At 41.7% G+C, this 13,587-nt stretch overlaps 1 protein-coding gene across 1 annotated transcript in view; it reads right to left on the bottom strand.

Moving 5' to 3' along the window:
* TLR2 (toll-like receptor 2) overlaps positions 1 to 1,805 on the bottom strand; it is a 27,321-nt gene extending 25,516 nt beyond the window's left edge. Inside the window, exon 1 of the mRNA XM_008585226.1 lies at positions 806 to 1,805. Within this exon, the coding sequence (XP_008583448.1) occupies positions 806 to 1,665 (860 nt within the window). The 5' untranslated portion in view covers positions 1,666 to 1,805. The remainder of the gene's footprint in view (positions 1 to 805) is intronic.
* Between the last annotated feature and the right edge of the window lie 11,782 nt (positions 1,806 to 13,587).

The raw sequence follows: 13,587 nt of genomic DNA, 5'->3' as shown, positions 1-13,587 counted from the left end.
GTGACCGCGACCGCCGGGGCCGGGGCGCCGGGGGCCGGGTGGCGATGCGGGGCAGAGAAGGCGGGCGCTAGCGGCCCCGCGTGGGATGCCCGCGAGCACTGAGGCGGCTCCCGACCGAGCACAGGGCCGAGGGCCCAGCCGGCTTTTCTTGGCGCTTTGGGCGCCCGACACCTCACATCGCCTGGAACGCGCCGTCTTTAAACCCCACTGCTGATGCTCCCCGTCCCTGGGAGCCCTCGCTCGGCTCATGAGTCCTGCTTCTTCTTCCCCTGGTTTCAACACTTGATTCACCGGCCAATATAGGTCCAGGGCCCACTGCCACCCCCACGTCTGCGCTCGCCTGCGGCAAAGTAGTTCACCAGTCGCTGTCCAGACCCACAGGACTGCACCTTGCCGGAGGTGGCCGGAAGTAACCGGTGACAACAGCCCAGGGCTTTTTTCTCCCCAGTCCTGTGACGCCAGCTGCTGGCACGCCGCCCCTGGCACCTACAGCCCACCCCTGTGCGCGACATGAGTCGGGTTTGGAGCTAAGTCCTCCCTGCTCCTTTCCGTCCTGCTTCTCAGAGTGATTCCAAAAACAAACACAAAAACTAGTTTATCTCAGGCAGTGAGGAATACTTATGGGGAGGTGGGGGAAGGGGTTACCTTTTAAAATTAAACTGCCTTAGTATTGATAAACCACCTTTTATATTCATAACTACATTTGATCTTCACAAATTGAGATTTGAAGGAGAGCGTTCTAGCTCCTCTTCCACACCCAGAAACGTCACGCAAATCATAAACGACAGAAAAGTCCAGCTCCTACCTGCACCACTCACTCTTCACAAAGTTCTCAGAAAGCACAAAGACAGTTTTGTGGCTCTTTTCAATGGAGTCGATGATATTGTCAATGATCCACTTGCCAGGAATAAAGTCTCTCTTATGAAGACACAGCTTGAAGGGCGGATTGAAGTTCTCCAGCTCCTGGACCATAAGATTCTCCACCCAGTAGGAATCCCGTTCACTGTAAGAAACAAATGCATCATAACAGATGTCCCTGCTGGGAGCTTTCCTAGGCTTCCTTTTGGCCTGGAGCCAGGCCCACATCATTCTCATGTACCACAGTCCGTGGAAACGGTGGCACAGAACCCCGATGAGCAGGATCAACAGGAAAAGCACACAGCACATGCCAGACACGAGTGCTGCCCTGTGGCATTCTGAAACTGAGAGATGGGTGTCCTGAACCTGCTGGCCCCTCACATGGGACGGAGAGTCACACAGGTAGTTTTCTGGCCAGTCAATCAGGACCTCAGCCAGGGCCTGCTGTTCCTGAGTGAAGGACAGGAATTCACAGGAGCAAATGAAATTGTTGCCACCAGCTTCCAAAGTCTTCAGTTTGTGAAAAGAATCAAGTTGCTCCTTAGAGAAAGTATTTATTGTATTCCTACTGATTTTCATGACTATTAACAGGGGAAAGAAGGAGGCATCTGGTAGAGTCTTCAACTTGTTTTGGGAAATATAAAGTTCTTTGAGTTGTGGCAAAATCAAAGAACACGAATTGAGATTGTTATTGCTAACATCTAAAATTTCCAGTGTCTGGGGAATGCAGTGAGTTAAACTCTGTATTTGTGTGCTGGATAAGTTCAAATATTTCAGCTTTTCTGGCCAGTGACAAGTTTCAGGCATAGAATGAAAATTATTATTACTGATATCAAGATTAGTCAGGTTTTCCAGAGTAAGCAAGGTCTCTCCAGTTTTTTCTAATGATTTCAAATGATTTTGTCTTAAAATTAAGGTTTGTAGGGAAGGCCAGGCATCCTCACAGGCTGAATTTTTCAACTGAGGAAGAAAGCATCTGGTATGGTCTTCAACACATATCTGAAAATGTAAGTTCTTTGGGTTGTTTCTAAATAAAACATTATATTGCTAACGTCTAATAAGCCTAGTGTCTGGGAACTACTGTAAAATTGTGTATTTTTGTGTTAGATAACTTAGGGTATTCCAGCCTTTCGGGCCACTGTTAGGTGTTAGGTAAAGAACCAAGTATACACTGACCAAGATCAAGGTTAGTCAGTTTCTCTAGAGTAGGCAACATGTTCCAGAGATTGTACATTATTTGTTTTAAGTTCAAGATACAGAAGGAGTTCCAGGCATCCTTATGAAATGAATGCTTCAGGTACTCTTCAACCATCGAACTTTCACTGAGATCCAAATGTCCTGGTGATTTTAGATATTGTGACAAAGATATGCTTTCAAGCAGATCTTGGCACTTTCAACTGCATATCTGTAGTTAATATAAAAGCAAAAGTGTGTCTTTAAAGTTCTGTCATGGTGGAAAATTCCCGTAACTAAGCTCAGTTATTATATTTTCTGTTGGGCCTGGTCTATTCGTGGGATCTCAGCTGTCCTATTTTCCATTTTCCTGAAATATAGTCTTCCAGGTCTACCTCCAAAAACTGGTTTGCAAATCCTATTGTTTTATTACTTTAGCTTGTCTAAATATTTGTTTTCTTTATTATGAGCCTGACTGTAAGGTTCTCCTATTTCCTTTCACCTCCTATGAAAAGCAGTATTTCTCACTTCCAAACTCTTTTGAAAACTTGAAAGATCAAATGAAACCTCTCAGAGTAAAATTGATGACTTCACATGTCAACCCGAGAGACTGACCTACACTTATTCCAGACATCTTGGTTCATATCTCTGGGGATTAAAAGCATCAGTTTTAATTCAGAACAAAAGGCCCATAAAAATCCTGCTTGTTTGTTATAATTTAGAGAACTTGTTAATATTGAAAGAATCTAAAATTTGGGAAAATGGGGAAAAAAAGAGAGAAAGAGATTTTCCTGAAGTCTTTGATGGACTATCCCAGAAACAAAGGGCCAAACCATGAGGATGCTTAATGAGGTAAGTTGTTATAGGATAGATTGAAATACACAAGACCCCCAAACACAAAGTACATAGTTTTCATTTGTTGCAAGAATTCTGTTAGACTATTTTATTAGTCTGTTTATGTTGCTTATAAAAAAATACCTGGAACTGGGTGATTTATAAAGAAAACAAAATTTATTTTCTTACAGTTTCTGAGGCTGGGTGGTGGTGACAGTGACCCAGGAGTCTCACATTGTAAGATGGTGGAAGCAGAGAGAGCAGAGAGAGAAAGAGACAGACTCTCCTCTTTTTTCTTCTAAAGCCCTCAGAACTATGCCACCGACCACCATTTTTAATCCATTTACTAGTTCATGGTCCTACAATCCACTCACCTCTTCAAGGCTCCACCTTTCAATTACCATAATAGGATTTCCCACCCTCTTAACAGTCACAGCAGGGGCCAAGTTTCTAACACATAAAACTTGGGGGACACAATTCAAGCTTCAGTGAGTTTTGGGGGGACATAATTCAATCCACTACAACTATGGAAAAGGAGCTTCCAGATTCACACAGAACTGCTGAATACAACTGGAAATTAATGTCATGGGGACATGGGTTTTGTTCTCCTTTCTGCAGTGAAGTATCTCAGCCCCTAGAACATAGTAGGCACCCAGCCAATACTTGTTGAGTGGAAGATTGACTCGTGTTTTCAGAGCATTTGTTAGGCCTAGAGAAATGGAGTATAAACATCGAAAGTGGCCATTGCAAACACAGGGAGCTGCAAGAGGTAAGCCTGCATGGTAGCCTCTTGACTGCTTTCCTACCCCCAGCACACAGCAGCTGTCCTCATTTAAAGATGGGAATGAAGAAATATAGGGCACCATTTTTACCTATATGGTCAGACAAAACCATGAATGACTGGTATCATTTTAATATCTGTAAGGGTTGTATGGCCTCTTCAGGCAGAAGAATATGAAAAGAAGACAGAATTTTATCAAATTCTAAGTTTTTAAAAAAATTATTGATTATGTATATTCATGGGGTACAAAGCTGACCATCACCACCTGTGCCCAAGATGTGATGGTCAGATCAATACTATCAGCATGCCCATTACCACAAATTGTGATTATTCCCCGATGGTCAGATCAATACTGCCCAAGATGTGATGGTCAGATCAATACTATCAGCATGCCCATTACCACAAATTGTGATTATTCCCCATTCAAGTTCTAAGTTCTTTGGAATCCTCAAAAAATATATTGAAATATCTTAAGAGCCAAATAACTGCTAAATCCAACCAGGTGGTCTGGCGGTCTGGGTAAGGGTTGCTGACTTCCATGTAGATGGAAAAAATGAATCATTGTATGACTTGAACTCAGGGACATGACTATGTGACTATTGCCTTCTTTCAGCTCGGTTCTTATTATTACATATAACTAGGGTTTGGTGTGTACCACTCAAGGTCATGGACAAGAATACTGCCAGCTTTGCAACCAATATTGCTGGCTAACTACCTAGGAAAAAATTCCCCCAAATTATGTATGCTGACGTAAAGGTTTTCTATGTGTGTGTACATATATTTCAAAGCCTGGGAGGTTGCTACACTCTGGACAGTTGGATTGACAGTCATATCTGGCCCAAAAAGTGTCTGGGTGCAACTTCTGTAAGATTTATAATTAATGTTTATATTAATATTTTGTGTTAAGGAATCTGTGGATAATTAATTTTTTAAGACATCATGTTTAAAAGAATTTGACCTCAAGAATTGGAACCAGCCCAAATGTCCATCATCCGATGACTGGATAAAGAAACTGTGGTATATCTACACAATGGAATACTACTCTGCTATAAAAAAGAATGAAATACTGCCACTTGCAACAACATGAATGGACTTAGAGAAAATTATATTAAGTGAACAAGTCAGGCACAGAAAGAGAAATACCACATGTTCTCACTTATTTGTGGGAGCTAATAAATAAATAAATAAATAAATACACAAACAAATCAAGGTGGGTGGGGAAGAAGACAGAATAACCACAAAAAATCTTTGAACTATTAAGTCAAGTGAACAGATATGATGTGGAGGGGGGAGGGGAGGGAGCAGAGAGGAATGGGTAAAGTGGCATGAAAATCAGCTACAATGTATATTGAGAAGTAAAATAAAATAAAAAACAATTTGGCCTGTTATAGTAAAGGCCAGGCTTGTAATTCCAATTTAAAATGTGTACTTTGTTTATACTTGTGATTTTAAATTAAAAATTGTTTGTAGAAAGATGTATTGAAATATTTATATCATGTATTGAAACATTTAAGAGAGCTTAAAGCTCACCATGTTTAAAAGTTTATCAATTATATAAGAGCTATTTAAGAACTTAGGAAAATTTAGACAACTAAGATACTTAAAGACAATATCAAATGTTTTACGTTTATAAATGCAGTTCAAAATTTTTAAAAGTTTAATTAGCTAAGTTTGTAAGCAGGACCAAATGTAAGCCAAAGTTCCTTTTGAACTGATTTTTTAAATTTTGGTAGATTTATAAATAGCAAGTCAAAACTAAAAGCTTAAGGAAGGACAGGTTTATAAATGTGTAAATTTAGTAATTCAAATATGAAATCATAAAGCCATAGTAAACTCCTGAATTACCTCCTCTGCAGACAAAAATTTTCAAAGGCATTTAAAAAACAGCCAACATTGACAAGATTAAATGTCAGTCTCTAAAGAAACTAATTGCCACGTCCTTCCTTCCTCCCCACACTGACTGCTGCTCTTCCTCTCCTCCTGCCAACCCCAGCCCTTCCTCTAGCCTGAATTAGTTACGTCCACATCTTCCAGGCTGTTCCTGTGTGTCCTGCCAACATCTTCTCTGCCCTTCCTTCAACTATGGTTTCCTTGAACTTTCAACCACAGGTACAGAGATGACTGTGTATGCATTATTAGCCTTTTAACAATTCTAGCCCACTTAGATTACTAAGAGATTATTTGTGCTAAATCAGTGTATATGATGAGTTTAAATCTCTTTTTTCATGATGGTGTTCCACAAAAAGCATCATCAGATCCAGGAATTCCCCTCCCTGTTCAATCACTGACTGTTACCTCCCCAATCTCTTATTTAAAAAAAAAAAAAAAAAAAAAAAAACATTTCCTCTGAGGCTCTGGGCTCATGCCATTTGACCATACCATCCTCATGCCCTCCTATCTCTGTCATCACTGCTGACCTCCTAGTTACATCCTCTCACTCTTTGAAGACTTTGGCACCTGCTCATAGTCTTCCTCGTCCCAAGATCTTCCAGGAGCCCAGGTGGCTTCAGTGTTCACAAAAATGACCTTACCTGACACCCTGGCCTCCCGGTTCCTTTACCTTCTCCTCTGCAGGCTTCTTCCCCTCTACACCACTTCAGTCACACCCTGAACTTGGTCTTTACCTACAGTTGTCCAACCTTCAAAATAATTCATTCAAACCTCCCGCATTGTGATCAGAGTCCACTGATCCCTCCTCTTTCCCCAATCTAGTTATCCTCTCCTTTCTTACAGGCAAACACTTTGTGCAATCTGGGGCTCACAGGCGAAGGGTTAGCAGATCGCTGGGTTTCCTGTTCTCTCAGCAATGAATGGAGAGACATACTTGGCTCCCAAATTTCTAATTATACCGAGAGGGATCCTGCCCCTTTTTTTTACAGGGGAAAGAAAAGCCTGGATGTGTCCATCAGATAGTCTGAACATGAATGCCAGCTTCTCAGGAGGTGCTGGGTGTGAACCACCCTAGGGAAGTTCAGATAACACACAACTCTTCTTACTGGCTTTTAGAAGAGATTCCAGGCTTCAGAATCTCCATAACATCCTTGTGAAAACCAGAGACTCTCTTGCCATTGGTGTTGCCAAACACGGGGTTGAAGGTCTCCAATCTCTATAAGCCTTCCCTGTTCATTGATATAAATAATTAGTATTTTCTCAATATAATTAACGTAAAATACTATACAAAACATCTTAAGCTCTCCCACCCTTAAACCAGATTGCCACTTCTAACGCTTTACCAAATAGAAATTTGGGAGCCACCACTGTCTCTTTTCCTTCTGTCCCTGTTTCTTCTGTGTGACAAAATTCCAAACCTGAACGAACCCTACTGCTTGCTTTCTTAGAGACCAGGCACTTCATTACACTCTGGACCAACCAGCCTGCACTGTCCACAATGATATGTCCAGCCTTCTCCGCTCTCCTCCAGCCACTGGCAGTCTCTGCCTCCTCACATCCTCTCTGCAGATGACTTTGACTCTTACGTCACAGAGAAAATCAAAGCCGTCTGGAGAAATCTCCTCAACTTGCCACTCCCCAAATCCTTCTGCCCACACCTGTCCTCCTCCCTCCTGCCACGCAGAAGAAGGGACCCATCCTCCTCGTATGGCCAGTTCCCCCTTGTCAAATCTAGAAGCGCTGCTAGTGACCCCTTCTCTCTCTCCTATTCTCCACCACTTCATCTCACCCAGATCATTCCTACCCTATATTTATCCATGCTCTAGTCTCTTCCGTATTTACTTTTAAATACACACAATAACAAAAAGAAATTTATCTCGCTCAAACTTCTCTCTTTTTCTTTCTCTCTCCCCTCTGTAATCCAGCTCCTGTAAAGAGTTCTGTCTTTACTGTCTCTGTCTCCTCTCCTCTCACCCAGTCTTCACTCTATTCAAATCTGGCTTCTATCCCTATCACTCCATGTAAGTGGCATTCACAAAGGTCTTCAATGACCACTGTGTTGCTGGCTGTCCCAGACATTTTTTAGTCCATATGTTGCTTAACCAGTGAGAGCAGATATCGTTGCTGACCACTCCTTCCTTCTCAAGACATTCTCTCCCTCTGCTTCCATGACCCCACATACTGAGTTTTCCTTCTCAACTCTCCCTTTTAAGCTTAGCCTTCCCTACCCCATTTCCCAAGTCTAGGTCCCAGGCCACTTTTCACTGCCTGCTTTCTTTTTAAGGAATCTCATTTATGCCCATCTCTATGTCAGTAACTTTCAAATTTAAGTTTCCTGCTTAGACATCTCATCTGAGCTCCAGAACTTGATAGGCAACTGCCTCCTGGAGACATTTGTCCACTTGGGTATCTCAGGCCATGTCCACTTAACATGTCCCCATCTGAGCTCATGATATTTCTTGCCACGGCTGGTCCTCTTCTGCTGTTCTTTATTTCAACATCCATCTAGATGCATCTGCTACAGCACTTAGTCCTGCTAATTTTACCTGGAATCCATCCACCTCCTTTTATCCGTACCGTCATCATCCTGGTTCAAGCTCCCTTCACCTCTTGCTTGCAGTATAAAGACGATCTCCTAATTGGTCTCATCTATTTTGCCTTCTCTACACTGTATCTAGAGCTGCCGCATCTGGCTAAAATAATGGGAGCCACAAATGCAAGCCACATATGTAATTGTAAATTTCCTAGGTGCTACATTTTAAAAGATTAATAGAAACAGGTAAAATAGATTTTAATTATATTTTACTTACCCCAAAACACTATCATTTCAAGATGTAATCAGTATTTTAAAATTAATGATATATTTTATATTCTTTTCTTCATACTGTATCTTTGAAATCCAGTGTGTATTTTACATTTACAGCACATCTCTACGAAGAACAGCACCATTTCATGTGTTCAATAGCCATATGTAGCTAGTAGCTACCATTATTGGATCCTAGAGATCCAGAACAACCTTTTCACAGTGCAAATCTGATCATTTCACCCATACCCAACCTCATGTTTCAAACTCTTCTGTGGCATCCAATTGCTCTTAGGATTGGGACCCGATACTTAACACCGCCTACAAGGCCCGGCAGGGTCCGTAGTGTTGCTTGTGTTCACCTTTTGGTCTCTGCCTGTTCCCCTCAGCATCTGTGCACCAGCCACACTAGTCTTTCAGCTTCTCAGACACAGAGTTCCCACCCACCACGGATTCTTTGCATATGCTGTTTCCTTGTTCTGCACGGAGCCCTCTACCACCGTCCCCTCCACCAGCACCAGCACCAGCTACCATAGACAACTCTCTCTCCTCCTTCAGTTCTCCACCCAGCTTCACTTCCCTTACTCTTCAGCCTTGCTGGGTGTTGCTTTCCTTCATAGCATGAGGCTCAGTTTGTAACTATCCTCCCACTTGTATGGTTAATGCTTGTCTCTCACTAGGCCATAAACAGGAATTCTGTTTGCTTTAGCTCACCATTGCCTTTTCAGTGCTTACCCTAGTGCCTTGTACATAGCGGGTATTCAATCAATACTTTTAAATAAATAAATAAGCAAAGGTAATTAGGATATAAAGAACTACAGAATAAGGCACAGAATAGTGTGTGAAGGAAGGAGAAGTCAGTGAACACTGTACAGTGTGTCAGGTAGAATCCAAAGTGGGGTTGGGGGAGTGGGAAGATAATTACTTCTGTTGAGAGCTATCTCCAGCTAGATTTCTGCTAGTTGTTTTATGGTGTTTGTTTAATCCTATAACATGTCTTTAAGACAGTATTATCTGCATTTTAGCCAAGGAGGCTCAGAAGAGTTCAGAAACCTGCCAAGTAACATTGTTGGGTTTGGAACCTCCATCTGTCTGATTTCAAAGCCCACATGGCATGCATTTCACTAGATTTCCATAGACCAACTATCCATGCTTCATGATCTTGTTATTCAGTGAAAACATGAGCAAACACTCAAATAATACAAAAGGCTGAATTTTGATAGTATGTGTGTTTGTTTGTTTTCCAATTTTGTTGTCAAGTTTCTTTACACAAATGTTGCCCAACTGCATTGCACAATTCAAGTATGATTTCCTCAGATGAGAATCTTAAGCAAAAACAAACCTTCCCTGAAACAATGTCATTTACTATTTTAAGTCCAAGAAGGAAGTAAAATGATGATTAAGTAATGGCTCAAGTATGGGACACCGCTCAAATGTAAGTTGATTTTCCTTTCTATTTAAGCGAGGTCATGCATATAATGTGCTTAACAGAATGCTTGGCACTCAGAACGAGCTCAATAATTGTCAGCTATTATTATCGTTGTTATTACCATCAACACCATCACTATTATTCTTGGCCTACACATAGTGAAAAATCTTCATTACAGCTTTTCATTTATGCCTTACATACATACTAAAATATAGAATCTTAAATCTGTGCTATACTAGCTCGAAAGGACTCACAATGAATCACTGCCATACATCAGCTTCTGGATTGACTCAAGGCAGCCATCGCCTCTGGCCCATCAACCACAAATCCAAATCTGTGTCCACCAATACCCAGGGCCCAGCACAATGCAACTATGCCCATCCTCCACTGCGGTATGGGAGCAATGTAGCGTGGCTCAGAACAGCAAGTGTTGTGCAGTCCTGGAGACTTGGGCTCAAATCTTGACTGTTCCATGTTAGCTTTGTGAGCAGATCACAAGAATCAGTTTTCACATCTGTTAAATGTGGATTATAATTCTTATTCAAAATATAGTGCCCAGAACTTGGTTAATGCTAAGTGTTAGCTATTATTTTCAAGAAAAGCCTTAGGATTTAAACTATGGGAACTTAGTTCCATCTCTAGTTTGCATTGGGACCAGCCAGTCTAATCAAATTGTTGATGGATCAAGATGAAAATAATGGGAACATTTGTCCTGGGAAAAGGAATATCATACAATTACTCACTCTGCTTACAGTCAAGCTATTTCCTGATTAAAGCAGCCACTACCCTCAATCCCCAGAATCTGTTGAGATTAGTGGTGACATTGCCAGATAATTAGAAAACAGCAGGACTATCACTCCACCAATCTTCAGCATGCTAAGGGTACAATGGAGTCTTAGTCCTGTCTTAAATTTTCATTTTGTCACACTGTCCAGATTGACTTTTAGAAGGTTAGGATGCCATAACTCTTGTTTGTTGTAAGAAATAATATTTCAAAGTGATTTTAAAACATTTCTAACAAAACGAAAATAAAGTAGTATATAGCACAGTGGTTGCAAATAGAGACCCTGGACCATCTTGCTGGCTGTGCAAGCTTGACCATGTTATCACCTCTTTTAAATGAACCTCATAGGGTCATTGTGAAAATTAGGTCGGGTGGCACATGTAAAGCACATATAGTGCTAGATATGAGTTGGGCCGTAAGTAGAGCCAAATGAATAAATTGGACTCAGTTTATGAAAAATCAAGTAGAGAAACAAAGCTGCCTGTCAATATATATGTAAAAACATTAGGAATATGGATAACAATAATGTCAGGTTGACAAAAATACGTAATTATGTGGTGAATGAGATGAGAAAGCGGAATTGTAGGTCTGTTGGCAGAGGAAATTTTAGTCACAGGAAATGGAAGAGTAAAAGGATGGCAATTGTTAGAAAATCACCAGTATCAATGGCCTCTCCAAAAGTCAGTTTCCAAGCCCGTCCTGTTTCTGGCTCACTGAAGGCCTGTTCTCTGATGTAGACCAAATGTGAACTAACAGGCCTTCCCCATCCCTTTACTCTTGAAGAGACAGACATTAGCAAGAAAGAGTTATTCCTTGAGGACCTGGGAAGGACTAACTGGCCAAAAATTCCTTATGGAAATTATATCATAGAAAGTGTTCACTTGGATTAATTAAGCTTCTTTGGTAAAAAGGTAGGTACTTGTCCACTGAGGCATATGGATGTTATTGGGCTCTCAGTCGTTCACTCTTTAACATGAATTAGGTCCATCAGACTGTTTTCTTCTCACCACCTAGATGAGCCCTGGAGACTAGACGAGCTCTGTCAGGAAGTGGGGTACCAATCGTATACGCGGAGTGGGGGGCTTTGTCTCACAGAGGTTCGGCTGGGACTGTGCGAGACAGAGTATCTTGGAGGAAGGGAGTCCCCTCAGAAATGGAGACACAGAGTCCAGGAAAGTGGAGGGGACCAAGAAAGGGTGTGGGAGGAACCCATTAATGAAAACTTCATTCATGGAAGTGTTTTGCCTCTGTCAAGTGAGGGCTCCAGGCCCAACAGTGAATGATCACTCTTCTCTCAGAGTAGAGGAAACATGTCACTTGCCTTGGGGAAGAAAGGGAAATTCATCTCTTTTCCAAGAATGAGGGACAACTCTGCTGAGAAAGTTTTCCCTGGCACTCACAGAAACACTACACTTGTTCTGTTTTAAACCTCAGAAACTTGCGTAACTGGTCTGACACCAGCTGTGACAGGAACTGGTACAGCACTAACTCTGGCTTGTCCCCAGACTGTCCAGTGAGTGACTACATGAAAATTCCACTCTTGCATAATACATTTTACAGAAATTTCAATTTTAGGAAACAGAAGTGACTGCTGCGGAGGACTTGAACTTCCTAGAGTAGTGAAATTGCCCCGTGCCTGTCAAACACCTGCTAGATGCCAGACACATATTTTCATTCAACAAATGCTTATTGGGCATGGCCTTTTGTCATGTACAGTGCTAGTTGCTGGGGCTAATGGCAAGAAAGGCATGGTCTCTGCCCTCAACAAGCTCATGGCCTAGTAAGGAAAAGATAAATTGAACAAGTAATTCCAAGGGGGAGACATAGGCAACATTACACAGAGGAGGCAGAAGTCTCAGCATCCCTGTGAAAGAATCATCCTCAGTTAGCAGATGGGCAGCCTGAGGCTCAGAGAGATTAGAGAAGCTAGTAAGAAGCATGGTCAGGATTTGAACTTCAGACGTCTCATTCCAAAGCCCATGTTCTTTTTATGAACTAAATTAAGTATCTACTATGTGCATACTACCAGAGTAAGAGCTTAAAACAATTTACTCTTTTCATATCTTCAAAGGGCAAAGAGCTGCACGAATAGATATATTTAAGGAGTGGTAGAATAGAGAGCCACAGGAAATTGTGGCCTCACATTTACTAGGTGGGTGGTCTTGAGCATGTCATTCATTGTCTCTGGGCCTCAGTTTCTTAGTAATGTTATCGTTATAAGGATTTGTTTAAAACATTAAACTAGACAGTAGAAGTGAAAAGTAGTCTGACTGAAATAGTCTGTCTGGCTAAACCTGAAGTAGTTTGCAGGATCCTGCCCCTTGTAGTCCATAGTCTATAGTCCATAGTCTATAGTTCAAAGTCTCTAATCTGAAGTCTGTAGTCTGAAGTAGTCTGACCAAAGCTGGAATAGTCTTTAAACTAAAAACCACTATCTTCGGGCCGAGCCCATGGCACACTCGGGAGAGTGCAGCGCTGGGAGGCAGCAGCGCTCCCACCGCGGGTTCAGATCCTATATAGGGATGGCCGGTGCACTCACAGCACTCACTGGCTGAGCGTGGTACGGCAAATAAAAACCACTATTTTTGTTCACTACTGTTATGTAATTGAATATAGTTCACAAAGTTTTGGTAGAAATGAGGAAGCAGAAAGAATTTGATCAAACTTTTTGGATTCCCATCTTGCCTTTTCTTCTGCTGGAAGTATGTTCAGATGTTTTGATTTCTTAATCTAAGTAGAGAGCAGCTTTAATTGCCTTGAAAAAACATTTCATTCTGTATGGCAAAGGAAACAATCAAAAATGAAAATAACCTACAGAATGGGAGAAAATATTTGCAAGCCATATATCCAATATGGGGTAATATCTAAAATATGTAAGGAATTTATACAATTCAATAGCAAAAACAAAACAAAAACCAAATAACTGGATTAAAAAACAGGCAAAGGGGCTGGGCCCGGTGGCGCACTGGAGAGTGTGCTGCTTGGGAGCGTGGTGGCGCTCCCGCCGAGGGTTCAGATCCCATGTGGAGACCGGT

This window comes from Galeopterus variegatus, unplaced genomic scaffold (assembly GCF_000696425.1).
Source record: "Galeopterus variegatus unplaced genomic scaffold, G_variegatus-3.0.2 Scaffold3502, whole genome shotgun sequence".
Classification (NCBI taxonomy): Eukaryota; Metazoa; Chordata; class Mammalia; order Dermoptera; family Cynocephalidae; genus Galeopterus; species Galeopterus variegatus.
Note: the sequence above shows the minus strand (reverse complement) of the source record. Positions and strands in the feature narration are given on the sequence as shown.